The sequence below is a fragment of the Gobio gobio genome (genome assembly GCF_949357685.1).
Source record: "Gobio gobio genome assembly, chromosome: 2".
In the NCBI taxonomy this organism is placed as follows: domain Eukaryota; kingdom Metazoa; phylum Chordata; class Actinopteri; order Cypriniformes; family Gobionidae; genus Gobio; species Gobio gobio.
This window is the reverse complement of record NC_137098.1, coordinates 46,220,937-46,238,076: the sequence shown is the minus strand read 5'-3', so window position 1 is coordinate 46,238,076 and position 17,140 is coordinate 46,220,937. Positions and strand designations below refer to the sequence as shown.

Here is a 17,140-nt window from a genome sequence, read left to right as displayed (position 1 = left end):
GATAGATAGATAGATAGATAGATAGATAGATAGATAGATAGATAGATAGATAGATAGATAGATAGATAGATAGATAGATAGATAGATAGATCTCATGTTAAACACTAGCTTCAAAGAATTCATGACATAGGCTAGGCTAGGTTATATTTAGGTTGTTTTTTTGTTTTTTTTGAAGGAGTCCATCTTCGAACCTCAAAACGGATGTAGGCTACTCTTTACAATGATTACCTTTTGCCATTATATTACTGCTGTTTAAACAATCATCTTCTTCTAGCACGTTCTCCAAGTTTGACGTTGACGGCTCCTCCTCCGGCTAGTGCGCGCTCAGTTAGCCCCTCTCAGCGCAGTCTGGATCTGGAAATGCACTTCCGGTCGGTGAGACGTGGCTGAAGTGGAAAATCTTTCAGCAGAAAAATCGGGAGTCTGCCTGCTGCAGTGCTCCATCTCTTCTAGACAGCAGTGCCTGGATGGCAGGGTCAACCCGGAGTGAAAACTGTAGGAATTTCAGCAGGGTAAGATTCAACTTTTTTTTTATTTATCGCTGCAAATCTGGCAGACAGTGATTGTTTTTCAAGGCACGCAACTTTGTATCGAGATAGTTTGCGAGCACAGTTGCTTTTATCGGAAACATTATTGCAGCAACGTTGTGTTTTGCGAATTTCTGTTCGTTGCCCATAAGTAGCATATCCCGTAAACACTATCGTTTTGGCAATCGGGCCTTCTTGCTGTTTTAATTAGTTCAGCAGCGAAACGCTGAACCGTGGAAAACTCAAGAGTGAAAACTATCGGAAAACGGTCTGGAATTCCTCGGGAATCTCACCGCTCCCTGAACTCGTGCACGTCCACAGACAGACCGTCCAAACGAAAGTTAGCTACTGGTTGTACATTTATTATTGGTTGCATTCACCACGTTTAAAACAAAAATAATAGTTTTTTTGTTTGTTTGTTTGTTTGATTTGTTTTTACATAATACTTATAATAATAGCCATTTAATCTCTTATGTCAAGTTTCAGTATCGTTTAAAGATCAGCTGCTGGAGACAGCTGAACACATTTAGCCTCATTATTATTGGGTGATAGTTATAACTGTCTGAAGAGATTGCGTTTGGCCTGGCTCTAATGCATTATCTGCTATCATGTTTTAATTTTCCTTTCTATAGGCTATAGATTATTTCCCCGTGTTAGCAGTAACTAAAAGGTGTGGTGTTTTGTGTGGGATATGACTCACATTGCCATGGTCTTTTTGAATGTCTCTTTTTTTGTGTGGTGTAATCTGTGTATACTGTGTCTTTTGGGGATGTGGATGGAAGTGGAGGCACTTAGTCACCATATCCAGACCTTTCAATTAGCAGGTCAAGCCAGAGGGCTAATTCACCATAGCTTCCCTATTCAAGTGGGTTTTTAGAATAGCAGTTTTGGTATTATTAATACAATGTCTTTCATATTTTCATACATAAATTTCATTTAGTTGCAGTAAGGGGGGAAAAAATGATCAGAATTTAGAAATTCTGTCCATTCAACGTTAAAAGTTTCACAGATGTAACTCAACCGTTCAAAAAGTTTAGGGTCTGTAAGATTTTTGAAAGCCGTCTCTTATGCTCACGTGGATTACATTTTAATATTTGATTAAAAATCGAATAAAGCAGTAATAACTGAAAAAATAACTGTTTTCTATTTCATTATATTAAATTGTTGTTGTTTATTCATGTTCTTTCAGAAATCATTCTAATATGCTGATTTTGTGCATTTCTTATCCATGTTGAACAGTTGTGCTTGTGCTGTAAATTTTTTTTGATGGAAACTATTTTTTTTTTTTTTTTAAAAAGAACAGCATTTATAGTGCTACGGTCACATTTTATCAATTCTTAATCGTTTCTGAATAATAGTATTAATTTAATCTTAATCTTACTGACCCCAAACTTTTAAACTGTAGTGTATACAGAATAGAGCATAAACATATTCCTGCGTGTGATGCTCTTGTTCAATTGCAACTCAAAGTGGCTCAAACACAACACTGAAAATGTGTCAAATATTTGATGCCACTGATATGGTAAACTAACGGAGCTATACAATGTTTATTTCATCCGGGACTAAGCCCTGAACCTTATTAAAACTAATCTTTCCATTTCATGAAATTCTGTTTGAAGGCTCCTCTCTTCCTTACAGCACCCTACATGTTTCTTCCAAGTGCTTTGCGGAGGTCTGGGCTGATGAGCGCAGGACCCGAGAGGCCCGTTTGGGCATTTGCTGTGCTGCTCCTTGTCGCCGCCCTACTGGCGTCATCCTTCGGAGGAAAGATGATGGCTCAGACCGCTGTGGCCCAGGCAAAGACTGCACCTGCAGGACCAGGACCATGGTGCGTTAAGGACCTTCTAGACCTCCAGTACCTGGATGAGCTGTTCTCCGTAGATAACCTAGACGTTTGGATCTGCTCCCTCTTGGGATCGATTGCCATTGGACTCAGTGGTATCTTTCCGCTTTTAGTGATACCCATTGAAGCTGGAACAACTCTGAAAACTGAGGGTGAGTCACACTTGTATGCTTGCATTCTGTTTTTTGACCTAGGCCTGTGTGTGTAACCAGTTCATTGTAACAGCTAATCTAGCATCAGGTTACATGCCAACCAGGACAGGTTCATTGTGTTACAGTCAGAGCTAGCCAGATATTTGCAGTAGTTTCCCATTGCTGACTAATGGACAAGGATCTGTATTTTTGTCTTTTCTTTGTTCATTCCTTCAGGTGGAAAATGTTTTCTTTTCTGGCCCTGTGCAGATCATCTATAATTTGTGAGCAGAATGGAAAAAATGTGATGATTGTTAAAATATTCTGTTCACACTTCTGGCCTAGTATGACAAACAGACGTGTGTTTGTTATGAGTACAGACAAGAGAGAATCGGCTTGTAGGTTGATGCAGGTCACACAGCTGTCTGGTTAATTTATGGCAGGGCTTTTGAGGCACTTCCTTCTTTTAATTCTAGATCATGTTCTCTGTGGGAATTTTTTTTTTTTTTTTTTTCTTTGCTGCTTTTGCCCGGTTGCTCAGTCTTTTGTTTTCCGTACCATGTTAAAGTAATTTCCCAACCACAAAATAAGCCACAGTTATGATATTAAAAAATGTGTTATTAAAAAAGTCCAATCCTGAAATGAATCTGTAAAAAAAAAAGTGTGTTTTCTATTTATTTGTTTGTGTGTTTATTTTTATTTTATTTGAAATAATACAGGTTCATCCTGGCTATACTACAGTTCCCACTGTTCGGTAGCTGACGATGTGCAAGCAAAGCTATAATATTTCATAACTTGCTCAGTTATTAGCAGTAGGCACGTAAAAATACTGGTCTGTTAATAAAGAGTCTTTATTGTTGTTAATAAAGAGTTTTGTTTTTGATAGGAGATGCAGAAAGTACAGCACTACATTGTAAATGCATAAGCATTCCTCTTCATTTTTGATGATTATCATCCAGATTCCTAAATTCTGACTCAATATTACTCTTGACGAATGTAGATTCCTTATACGCAATGAAAACTGTATGGTTGGAATGATAAATAATATAAACATTTGCCACTGTATCGTTATTTGATGTAAATGATCTTGCAGAGAGAATATCCAACAATCACTGAGAAAAATGTAGTGTGAGCATGCTGGACCTTGAAAATAATTTGTTGAGCAATCCGATCTTCAGCTACACCTGTCATGGCTTGTCTACATAATTCTTGAAGTAGTGGACGTTCAAGAGAAGAACCAACAGAACCATAATGGGGAATGTAAAAAAGTGAGCTGCGCAGTAACATTGTATAGCGAACAGGTTGGTCTCTAAAGACCTTTGCAGAGGGCAGTGCTGCTCAGTGAAACTTTTGTCTGCGATGATATCAGTCATGCAGAAATAGATCATAGTCTGGCAGTGGGTCCCAGTCAGGAAGCAGAGGCTTAAGAGAAGGTCTTTTCTGACCTACCAGTGTAGTCTGCAGTGGGCAGAAGAGTACAGGCTTAGATGGAATTATAAGCAAGTTAGGTGTGTCCTGTACCGCAGAGATGCACCACGTGATTCTCAAAGCATTGGTGAATAATTCTGTTAGATATTTTAGGCCTGTTATATTCCAGCACACACACGCTATGGTTGCAAAACTAGCTTATTACAGCTTTGCAGCTTCAGAACCTAAGCTGAATGGAAAAGATAAATAATTGTTAGAGATTTGTAAGAGTTTGAAGAATGATTGTGCAACTGAAGAGCGGATTCTCCATCTGCTTTATGTGAAGGATTTGCTCAATTTGTTTAACACAGAAAGATGCATATCAAGCATTTCTGGTAATGTTTATGGCGTTATGCTGAATCGCTTTTACACTGATTGCAGCTGGGTGTCAGAAGCTGAAGAGGCTGCTGAGTTTTGCCATCGGTGGTCTCCTAGGAGACGTGTTTCTCCACCTCCTTCCTGAAGCCTGGGCTTACACTTCCAGTCCTGGTGAGAACTCTCACATTATATATAACATTTGCTGTCATCCATTAATCATCATCTGTGTGCTCTTTCTCAGTCTTTGGAATGGGAATCTCTTAGAAAATAACATTTTACCTTCAATAGTCTAGTCCAGTACTTGACCCTTCACTAAACCCTGTTCCTTTGGTAACTCTGTCTCTCATATTCACTATGGTACTGGAATCGATATGGTTAAAATGGCACTAAGTAATATTTACTAGTTTGAAGCAAATGTTTGTACCCTTATTTATCTTGTCTTAATTTTTGGGATTCAAGACTCACACGGTGTAATTCATAGCTTGCATTAAAGGGGCTATATGCGTTTTTCTGAAATTTAAACTCGCAACTGACACCTGTGGCCAAAAAACAGAACTGCTCTCATTTTCTGCTCGCTCTCGCAGCGGTGGTGACGTCACATCCGCAGACAGCGCGGGAAAAGACGACCCGCCAGAAAATAGGAAAAATAGGATACAGGCTTATAGGTGCACCCACTGTGAGCGGACAAGGTGTCAGTATGCTCATCAGGAGATGTTTGAGTCATAAATGGTAAAATAAAAAGGCTATTGTTACGTTTATTTTGGGGAAAAAGTTGCATATAGCCCCTTTAACATGAAAAATAAAAACACACAGAACTTCAATAAACTTCCGATAGATAAGACTAAAAGCTTGTTCAATATGTTTAATAAAGGAAGGATTGGTCAATATATACAGTACAGTTTTTAAGGTGGAGCCATTGTTTTATCTTTTTTCTTGTATTTAGCCTATTTACAGTATACTTTTATAGAATAAATAGAATTAATGTTTTGAATTATTTACTTTTATATTTTCAGTTTATATTTTAATTTTAGTAATTTTGTGCATTTACCAGTTTCATTAGATTTTATATTTTATTAAAAAAAATTTATTTAAAATGCTTTGTATTTCAGTTTGTTTTAGTAATCTTAGTACTTATTTTTAAGTTTTTCATCTGTTTATATTTTGTTTTATTTCATCTTTATTTCAGTTACTAGTTTTTAGGGCTGCACGATTATGACAAATCATAATTCGCGATTATTCCCTTGAAATTGTAATTGCGATTATTCATTATTCTATAGCATTAAGCCTCAAAAGTCAAATATACATTAGTTTGGTTTCTTTAAATAAAAAAGTAAAAATATGCATGGTATTATAATGTTATAATAAAAATAAAAACAATAGGGAAAAAACTTAAGATAACCTGTAGAAAGAAAAAAAACATTAAGTACAGAGAATATAAGTGGACTTTTTTTTTGTTATTGCGATCACATTTTATTGAACGATTACATAATTGTGGCATCCGTAATTGTAATCACGATTACAAATTCGATTAATTGTGCAGCCCTACTAGTTTTAGTTAACAGTAACACTAGATTTTTTTTTACGTGTTTTCCCCCTAGATTTATATGGTAAAAGGCATATTTCTCTTTTTCTCTCCCCTTTTTGTGTGTATATGCTGGATAGATGGGTCCCATAGACACTATCGTACGCAGGGTTTGTGGGTGATAGGGGGTCTGCTGTCTTTTCTGACCTTGGAGAAGATGTTCCCTGATGAAGACAGTGACCCAGAGAGCAGAGCTGCATGCCAAAAAGTCAAAGTAAGTAACATGCTTTTGTCCTCTGTCACTTCATTTCTTGACCCGGCATTTTTAACTATTAAGAAACTTCTTAGCCTATAATGTAGGTCTATGCTTGTTATGTTGCCATATTTTATACTCTACATATTCCAGCAATTTGAATCATTTGCAATTCTGAACCTCATGGGGGAGCCAAAGGACGGTGGTGGAGTTATGCTCTCTGCAGGCAGACATTTATTATACATCCACTCAAGCTCCACCAATCATCCTGTAGTATACAATCGAAACACAGTTGGAATATTTATAATTCTCTGTTTATTTATTTTTTTATTTCTGGTTCTGATTCTGATTTTTTATTTTAATTATTTAACTACAAAATTCACGAGTACAACTTTTTAAAAATGGTATACTGTCAGATTTTCCTTTTGAGCACTTGGTAAAAAATTAGCAGTTATACAGGACCTTTGACTCCGCTTTCTTCCTGTTTTTTTTTTTTTTTTAAACAATGTTCCAAGTGTTGGAAAATGGTGGTTTTGTCTTTTAGTCTTAACATGCTTTGAGTGTTTGGCCAAACCTGAGTCTGAGCTTCTGTCTGGTTAATTTCAGCTCTTAATGCCAACTGCCATTAGCGTTTACCAGTTTTCGGTTTTTTTATATGTATAATTCTTGTTTAAACATGTTAATTTAAAGATGTTTTGATGAGCACACACAGTGAGGGGATAGTCCTGATTAAATAATTGATGCTATAGGAATGTTGGGGAGTCTTGAATCATGAATCACTGTTCGTGTCAGACGGATATTCAATATCTCAATTCATGTCCTATTCAAATACCCACAGTACCGTTCCTGGCATTCAAGAAGAACCCAAAACCCTTTATTCTGGGCTCATTTCAGCATATTGCATCAGTGCCAGTTAAACACACACACACACACCTTTTCACTTTCCAGGCTCCACCCTAAGGGATGTAACAGCTCAAGGCCTTACAATATTTGCTCTTAGATGCTTCCTAAGACAAATGAATAACAGTTTTGTTCCGCAATTCGCATGCTTTCAAGTGTAGACATGAGATGGCTTGCTTTATGTCAACAAATAAACACCCATTTAAAGATAAAATAAACACTCTTGGAGGGTCCGTCTTTCAAAATCCTTCATGTTTGTTTCTTTTTGTCTGGTCCCTTTTTTTTTCTTTTTTTTTTTTTGGGTTTGGTGTCAGTGTGCTTGGATGGATCAATTTTGTCACTTTATTTAGAGGGAGTCTTGGGTGCCTTGGACACTCAAATCATGCAGTGCCTGTGATGTAGGTGTCCATTTGTTCCCACTCTCTGCCTGCCCTTCTAATTGTAACTTTTAATTTGACTTGTATTATGACTTTTTTTTATCTGTTTGTAAATGTCTACGTCTGAGTCTTCTACCTTTCTTACGAGAGACCTGGGAGTTTGATTGATAGCCTATGCTCTGTTTAGGTAGCTATAAATAGTGTCTAGCAGGAAGCAGCTGTCACCAGCATTCCATCAGTAGACAGACGGGCCACAGAAGTCAGCCACGGTGCACAGAAACCACAGTTGAGAGGCCTTACAGACTGTGGGCTAGAACAGGGAGGAAACGTCTAGTTCTGTTATTACATTCTCAAATGCTCGTTGCTGTAGAGACTGATTCTTTTCTCACAGTCAGCCGTTTCGGTCTCAAAGAACTGATGTGGAAAGAATTTCTTGATTTTCGAGACGGAAAAATATTTACTATTGTTTTGACAACTGAAAGGCTTAGATTTGTAGGCGTCGAGTGTAATGCTCTGTAGACATGGAGCTATACTGAGTGTTATTAGTCTGCTGAGGATTTAGTCTGTTTAATTTGAGAATTAAAGGATTATTTAAAGTTATTTACAGCTTAATATCTATGTACAGAATAATGGTGTGCTGTGCATTCCCACAGACAAGTTTTCTCAGTTCACATTTTCCTCAGTTTATAAAAGTTAGTGGAAAATATGTTTTTAGCTGTGTACTTGTAATGGAAAAGACACACAGGCAGCAGTGTGAGTAGAATTGTTGAAAAAAGGCAAGTGTAATTTATTCCTGCGATGGCAAAGCTGAGTTTTCAGCAGTCATTACTCCAGTTTTCAGATCACATGATCCTTCAGAAATCATTTTAATATGCTGATTTGAAGCTCAATCAACATTTCTTATGAATGTTGAAATCAGTTGTGTTGCTTAATATTTTTGTGGAAAATGTGATAAATGTCACTGTCACTTTTGATCAATTTAATACATCCATGCTGAATAAAAGTATTAATTTATTTTGAACCGTAGTGTCCCCTGGACACTTTACTTGGTATCTTATTTAATCCGAGGGGGGTTTTTTTAAGATGAGTTTTTTTATGAACCCATATTTGTTAGAATGATTTATGGTGGTGTTCTCTCTCTCCAAACTAGCCCTCTTCACCAGATATGAGCAGTGAGGTCTCGGTGTCCCCACAAACAAATGGCATCTGCTCAAACAACAACTCTGACTCCAAGCCAAAGACGGACATCAGCCCTTACACAGAGCCAGAGAAAATAAAGGTAAGGTGCACACACAAATCATACCTTGTGCACAATAAAAGGCCTAAGTGGTTATTAGATTAGTAGAGACAAGTACCTCCTATATCGGGTTGTTTCCTTCTAACCAACCATACAGCATTTAAAAAGTGTTTGTTATCTATTATCTTGTCTGGTCCATTTACTGTATATGCATTGTTTCTTTCTTCAGACCAGTGGTTATCTAAACCTTCTCGCTAACTGCATTGATAACTTCACTCATGGGCTGGCAGTGGCAGGAAGCTTCTTAGTAAGCCGAAAGGTAAGAGCAAAAACAGACCAAATGTGTATATAAAAGGGATTCCGCAGTACTGCTAGCGACCTCACTAAAGTAAAGCAGATTGCTAATGGTAAATGACTAGTTGAACAGGCTAGTTCTTAATGTGAACAGTTCTGTGTAGAACAGTTGGCTGTCTAGTAAGGATGACTGTGTTATATAAATAGATTCAGTTACTGTGTAAATATAGTATGATTTGGCCACTTTTAAGCATTTTAAACCTTCTATTTTGAAGCATTTAAGAAGAAGCTTCTCCCATGATTCTTTTTGGGTCATTGCAAACAGTGAGATAGAGATGTTTGTGTGATGTGTGGTAATATTTATAGTGCAGCAGTATTTATATGGCTTATGTGAAGTTGAAGACCAGGTGGAGAAGCATAAGGCTCCCAGCATGCGTGGGGAGGGAGTTTCAGAGGAAATGGACTTGGTGCAACATACTTGCACATAAAAACACACTTTTACACATTTGCTCACTGGCCTGGACATACATATTTGGCTGCAGAAATGCAAGGCAGAGTATTGATGGAGAACTGTGCCATTTTACTGTTTTCTCTACCTCCCCCATAGCTTCTGTTGACATTCAGTTAAACATATGTGCCAAATAAAACATTGTCTGGATTATGAAACATAAAATGGCTTCACTGCCCTACCATGGTTCAATTAGAAAACAAGGACATACTAAATCGTTTGTTTATTCGGAGAACTTTACAATATCTTACTTTGCCTGTTCTAACAGGTTGGTTTCTTAACAACGTTCGCTATTTTGCTTCATGAGATCCCTCATGAGGTACGTATCTCAATATCTTTCTCTTTTTCTCTGTCTCTTGAGTTTCAGCCAAGTAATTATAAGGAAGAAATGCATTTCATTTTTAGCTGATCGATAATAATTTATTATTATAGTCTTGAATGACTCATTACTGTACATGAATTGTCTCCGTACTTTATAGTACTCTTTCAGTACTTACCAGTTTCTGTTGCTGTACATGCATTCTGTCTTTATGGAAAGGTGGGCGATTTTGCCATTTTGCTGCGAGCAGGCTTTGACCGTTGGAAAGCCACCCGTATGCAGCTCTCCACAGCGTTAGGAGGAGTCTTGGGGGCGTGTTTTGCTCTTTGCTCCCAATCACAGCATGGGGCAGGTGAGGCATCTCGTAGTCTCAGACTCTACAGTATATACATTACCATTCAAAAGTTTGGGGTTAATTAGATTATTATAATTTTTTTTAATTAATGCTTTTCTTCAGCAAAGATAGGTTTCTTTAAAATAAAGTCTTCCCGAAAACATTTGCCAACCCCAAACTTTTTAATAGTAGTGTATCTTTGTTCTCTTCCATCTTTCTTCTGATGTCAGTGTTTGTTTTTGTGCTCCGATGTTGTTCTGCTTATTTATTCATGCATGAATTATGATAACCTCAGTCAGGATTTTTTTTCCTCTGCGTTTTTATTGCTCTTAGGGCATGAAAAACAAGATTTTCAATTTTTCAATTGGAGATTTTCAGATGTCCACTAGAGTGGACAGCATGCGTTTATGGTTTAAACTGAAGATATACTGTATAAAACAGAATGCAGTTATAACACAGCAATGTTGTGTATTTAACAAACCAATCAATACAATTGTATAAAATCATGTGAAAACTATAAAATATTTACAAAAAATATAGATATAGAAATATTGCAAACGCAATTGAACTTCACGTCGAACTTCACGTATATTTGATATCAGAACATGAGGATGTGATTACATCAAAGATTTCTACAACCTGTCACGGTACAACTGTGGAAACCCAACTCAGATGCTCCCTCCAGTGTACCAGAGTATGTCGATTTACCCTTATTAGCTGATAATTCTGATTATGTTCAAGATGGACACATTTCTACCATAGCTCTCCTTTGACATAACCTAGCGATCAGGTGTTTTCAATCTTATCTGAAATGAGCAATGTTGGGGGTAACGCATTACAAGTAACATGCATAAAGCAATCAGATTACGTTTTGATGTAACGAGTAAAGTAATGAATTACAAGTCACATTATGTAATCACATTACTTTTTTGATGGTAATGCCAATTACATTCTAATAACACAAATACATTTATTTACAGCCAAAAAGGTTACTGCAGATGAAGTATTTTCAAAAACAACAGTCACAGTAATAGTATGAATTGTAGCTGATATATAGCTACCAATGCATGATGTCCACTGTAGTGGACAGATGATTAATCAGAATTTTCTCCCAATCTAAAATCAATACTTGAAAAATCATAGTCACATATCACAGTTAAAATCAATAAATTTAACTGTGATATGACTCATTAGAGATATAATTTGATGCTACAACATTTTTTTTTTACCTGTGTCGCCTAGGATAGATGGAATGGATGGATATTCAGGAGCAACTTGGCATTTCTTGGCACTTGGTTTGGAGGGGGAAAAAATGGATATGCAACGGCTTGCCACTTGGTGGCAATGTATAGGATGATGCACGAGGGTCCACTGTAGAGGTTGATGTGCAACGAGGCCATCAAAACCCATGCATATGCAAGAAAATGCTTTTTGAATAGCTGTCAAAAATTCACTGTAGTGACCTCTATGCATGAACAGGTTAATGTAGGAATGCATAGCATTACTTTTAGCTGCTACTGATACTTAAAAGTAAATAATTGCCTTTGTTTGGGTTTTCCACAAAATAAACATTTGATCATGTCATTCTATATACAGTGAGGTAAATAATTGCCTTTGTTTGGGTTTTCCACAAAATAAACATTTGATCATGTCATTCTATATACAGTGAGGAAAATAAGTATTTGAACACCTTGCTATTTTGCAAGTTCTCCCACTTAGAAATCATGGAGGGGTCTGAAATTGTCATCGTATGTGCATGTCCACTGTGAGAGACATAATAATAAAAAAAAAATCCAGAAATCACAATGTATGTTTTTTTAAAACTATTTATTTGTATGATACAGCTGCAAATAAGTATTTGAACACCTGAGAAAATCAATGTTAATATTTGGTACAGTAGCCTTTGTTTGCAGTTACAGAGGTCAAACGTTTCCTGTAGTTTTTCCACCAGGTTTGCACACACTGCAGGAGGGATTTTGGCCCACTCCTCCACACAGATCTTCTCTAGATCAGTCAGGTTTCTGGCCTGTCGCTGAGAAACACGGAGTTTGAGCTCCCTCCAAAGATTCTCTATTGGGTTTAGGTCTGGAGACTGGCTAGACCACGCCAGAACCTTGATATGCTTCTTACAGAGCCACTCCTTGGTTATCCTGGCTGTGTGCTTCGGGTCATTGTCATGTTGGAAGACCCAGCCTCGACCCATCTTCAATGCTCTAACTGAGGTAAGGAGGTTGTTCCCCAAAATCTCGCAATACATGGCCCCGGTCATCCTCTCCTTAATACAGTGCAGTCGCCCTGTCCCATGTGCAGAAAAAACACCCCCAAAGCATGATGCTACCACCACCATGCTTCACAGTAGGGATGGTGTTCTTGGGATGGTACTCATCATTCTTCTTCCTCCAAACACGTTTAGTGGAATTATGACCAAAAAGTTATATTTTGGTCTCATCTGACCACATGACTTTCTCCCATGACTCCTCTGGATCATCCAAATGGTCATTGGCAAACTTAAGACGGGTCTGGACATGGTCTGGTTTAAGCAGGGGAACCTTCCGTGCCATGCATGATTTCAAACCATGACGTCTTAGTGTATTACCAACAGTAACCTTGGAAACGGTGGTCCCAGCTCTTTTCAGGTCATTGACCAGCTCCTCCCGTGTAGTTCTGGGCTGATTTCTCACCTTTCTTAGGATCATTGAGACCCCACGAGGTGAGATCTTGCATGGAGCCCCAGTCCGAGGGAGATTGACAGTCATGTTTAGCTTCTTCCATTTTCTAATGATTACTCCAACAGTGGACCTTTTTTCACCAAGCTGCTTGGCAATTTCCCCGTAGCCCTTTCCAGCCTTGTGGAGGTGTACAATTTTGTCTCTAGTGTCTTTGGACAGCTCTTTGGTCTTGGCCATGTTAGTAGTTGGATTCTTACTGATTGTATGGGGTGGACAGGTCTTTATGCAGCTAACGACCTCACACAGGTGCATCTAATTTAGGATAATAAACGGAGTGGAGGTGGACATTTTAAAGGCAGACTAACAGGTCTTTGAGGGTCAGAATTCTAGCTGCTAGACAGGTGTTCAAATACTTATTTGCAGCTAAATTATTAATTACAAATAAATAGTTAAAAAATCATACATTGTGATTTTTGGATTTTTTTTTTAGATTATGTCTCTCACAGTGGACATGCACCTACGATGACAATTTCAGACCCCTCAATGATTTAGAAGTGGGAGAACTTGCAAAATAGCAGGGTGTTCAAATACTTATTTTCCTCACTGTATGTGGATCAGTGTGCTTATATAAGCACCTTATCAAACATATATTTCAGTGTTGGTTCTGCTCATGTGTGTCTTTATAGAGAATGCCACTGCCTGGATCCTGCCATTCTCCTCAGGTGGCTTTATCTACATTGCCTTGGTCAATGTGGTACCTGATCTGCTAGAGGAGACCAACCCTAGGTAAGGTCCTCTTCCTCTATTTTTTTTAACCACTCACATGTAGGGCTGCACAATTAATCGAATTTCTAATCGTGATTACGATTACAGATGCCACGGTTACAAAAAAAAGTGTCACATTATTCTGCGTGCTTAAGAGGTGAGTTCAGAGCATGTTACGTTGTGAGAGGCGAATTACGACTTTTAATACGAGTCTGGCATGGCATCTTTGTCAACGACCTGATTATCCACTGCCGCATGTCGATCTCATGTCATGTTAATTTCGTGTCGCGAACGTGTGCTGATAAAGAAACATCCGATTCAGACAACTTGCAAAGCGTTAGAATCAAGCATTAGAAACCAAAAAGAAAAGCTTCATCTGTGGTGTGGAATTATTTTGGATTCACTAGCGATGATGTCGAGCAGCGTTTCTGCACCCTCTCCACAGAGTGTCTTAGCATGAAGAAAAAAGCACCAAGTCATGTTGAGAGAACTTGATTGTGTTTTTATGGCTTGTGTTCTAGGCCAAAATACTTCATAATACTTCATTTTTGTCTTTCTACAGGTTATCTTAAGGGGTTTTCCATTGTTTTAATTTTAGTGTTAGTATAACATTATTTATTCCATGCATATTTTAACCAAACCGATATATTTACATTTACATTTACATTTATGCATTTGGCAGACGCTTTTATCCAAAGCGACTTACATTGCATTCAAGGTACACATTTTACATTTTGTCAGTTCTTGCTTTCCCTGGGAATCGAACCCATGACCTTGGCGTTGCTAGTGCCATGCTCTACTGTTTGAGCTACAGGAAAGCCTATATAGTTGACATATAGTTGACATTTGAGGCTTAATGCTATAGAAAAGCAGTACAAGTTTTTCAGGAAGTGTTTTCAGCTTTTGTTGTTTTTATATAAAAATAAGGCATGCAGTTGCTTCAAACAATGGTATAAAGCTATTCAAAACATCATTCAATGTAAATTGTAATAATCATAATTGGTAATCGCAATTACAATTTCAAGAGAGTAATCGACAATTATGATTTGTCATAACTGTGCAGCCCTACTCAAACGTAAAATACCTCTTGCACTTCATAAATTAAATGACTGAATGTCCTGTTCCCACAGGAACACCTTCCTGCAGGTTCTGCTGCTGTTTTGTGGGCTAGCAGTCATGGCTCTTCTCTCAGTCGTCATAGACTAGCCACAGGCCAGCACTGCTTTTATCAAGGGATGTTTAGAGTGCCGTCTAGCATGGACTCATGGACCATTTACTCCACTGTTTCAGCTTTAAATAATTTAGACATTTGTCACCCCGAAGACCATGTGAGGAAAGACCAATGAAAGAAACCGCCTTGACAATCACGTGTTTGAATCGGTGTCTGTGCGTGTGATTTTTAGCTTTATCCTTCGAACATCTCAGAACAGTCTGTGTCCAGATTAAATATAGTCTGAACTCATGATGCCTTATAGGCACCAGCTGAATCTGAAGGGAAATACAGGTTTAACAGGCTTATGCAAATGGTGCTCAGAAATAACAGTTTGCATTCTTCTTCATATTCATGTTCCAGCCTGGTGTCATTGACTTATGCGCAGTATGAAGAACCTGTTACTTTCCATTGTCAGTAGGTTACATCACTGTGATTTGCTTTAATTGTAAGTCATAGCGTACTGCACATGAAGTTTCACAACAGGTCAACTCATTCTTTATTAAGAGACAGTATACAGGTACATGCACTTACATAATCAGATTTTTGATGGTTTTATACAGCTAATACTGCTTCAATTTTATAAATGATTCTGTGGAAGTTAAATCTATACAAGCTCATTTCACACACTTCATTTGCTCAAGACATCCACGCTTTGCATGAGTACATATTCCTCTTGCACATATATCACTGAACACACTCCTTCTGTCAAACACTTTTGAACAGGCCTTATTGTCTTACAGTATTCAGTTTTGTTGTTGTCCTGATAGCCACTACACTTCTGCATTTTAACTTTAATTTACTGATTTGTACAGTTTATTGTGGTCCTGGCATTGCAATTCAGAGTCTTGAGTGATGTAGTCGAGAGGATTGACGGATTCATAAGCAGACAGTTCTTTTACTCGACTGACTTTGTGCCATTTCATACATTTCGATCAAATTTTAAAGATAATGAAATCGTAGATAAATGGATTGCCAGTTTTGTACATGGAATGTTACTGAAAGAATGTTCTGAACGCATCACTTGGTAGGTCAAATCAGTCTTTGCCAAAATGTAAATATTTGAAAAGAGATTATATATATTTATTCTATTAACGACGTACGGTTGAAAGAAAAAATGTATAACTTTTTTAAGAAGTCCTCCCATTGTATAGTTGAAATAAAGAAATGTTAATGTTTGATTTAAACCTGTTGTTGCCTGATTTTCTTTTTTAATGATTGAACTGTGTGCGGCTTTCACTTGTAGGATCACCACTACAATCATGCAATCTTTTTAGAAATGTGTTAGTTCGGCTGACAGTTCAAATCTGTCATTTGCTAACCTTCTAACCAAATGTCTAGTCTGTTTACTGCAAAAAATTATGGATGATTTGAAATTTCTGATTACTCGTATTCACTGCAAATAAATATAGAAATACAAAAAATGCATGTTATTGTGTCAATTACAAGGATAGATAGGTCACCCAAAAATTTCAAATCAAAAAGATGCGTTGAAACACTTTTGTAACCGAACAGCACTGACTTCAATTGTCCAACAATGTTTTAATCAACATTTAACCATTAACCGCTTTTTCTATTTTAGGTTCGCTAAATTGCTAACACATGATTGTGATCATTTTTTAGATGCAGAACCATTCTCTAGATTGCTTCCTGTACTGTGGGAAATATCCACACATTGCATGCATGCATGTTAAAGTGAGAGTGTCTTTCCTGCATCGAAACAGGTCTTTTCTATTGAATTAGTGTTAATGGACTCTTAATGGTTTGCATATCAGAATGATTTTTAGGCATATGCATTCCCTTCCTGAACTAGGAAGATGCATTTAATAATGAGGGCGCATATAGGTTGCTTTTGACCTGCTGAATTACCTCCTATTCCTTGGCTGTTACGTGCCCGGGCAGAGGAACCATTACGCCTAATGACTCTCAAGAGATGGCTACCCTTACCATTATGGATCACTTCCCATGTTTAGCAGAGCTATACCTGTGCATGAGCTTTAACTTTTCACTACTGTTCTATGCTTATGCAGTTTGGCTTGACAACTGTGTGGAGTTTATTTGCACCTCTTTGGAGTCTATTATGTCTCTGCACGGTCTTTGCATTCTTCAATGCGAGATGTCATACTCACAAATGGCTTGCATCGCCTGCCGCTCCGAATCATGTATGTTTCAAAGCAACGGTGTCGGATATGCCAAGATGCGTGCCACAAGCACATTTTTCTGCACAGTCTGGGTCTGAAATGTCATATGGGAATCAGGGGGTGGTATTGATTTTGTGTTCACACTTGTCCTATTTCAACACAGTCGTTTTGGCAAGGGACCGTTGCCATAACGACTAGCCTGTGGGTTGTCTTCCTTTGTCATCTGCCCTGACGGAGCCCACTGTGTGTGGGAAACTGCCTGGAACTTTACACAATGAGGTGCCACTTGTTTTTTTTTATTCGAAAGCCTTTATGCCTTGTCCTT

The 17,140-nt window shown here is 37.8% G+C and overlaps 1 protein-coding gene across 2 annotated transcripts; it reads left to right on the top strand.

The window, feature by feature from the left end:
- Positions 1-350: 350 nt before the first annotated feature.
- Positions 351-16,074, top strand: slc39a13 (solute carrier family 39 member 13). 2 transcript variants are annotated; one of them, XM_079811189.1, is made up of 10 exons: positions 351-512; positions 2,166-2,522; positions 4,350-4,457; positions 5,949-6,082; positions 8,489-8,617; positions 8,805-8,894; positions 9,646-9,696; positions 9,916-10,048; positions 13,386-13,485; positions 14,595-16,074. In XM_079811189.1, the coding sequence occupies exons 2-10, from the start codon at positions 2,174-2,176 to the stop codon at positions 14,668-14,670; spliced, it is 1,170 nt and encodes a 389-aa protein (XP_079667315.1). In that variant the 5' UTR covers positions 351-512; positions 2,166-2,173; the 3' UTR covers positions 14,671-16,074. The 2 variants fall into 2 exon arrangements, with proteins under 2 accessions (XP_079667315.1, XP_079667314.1); XM_079811188.1 differs by having other exon boundaries at positions 369-512; positions 2,147-2,522; positions 14,595-16,068.
- The last annotated feature ends 1,066 nt before the right edge of the window (positions 16,075-17,140 follow it).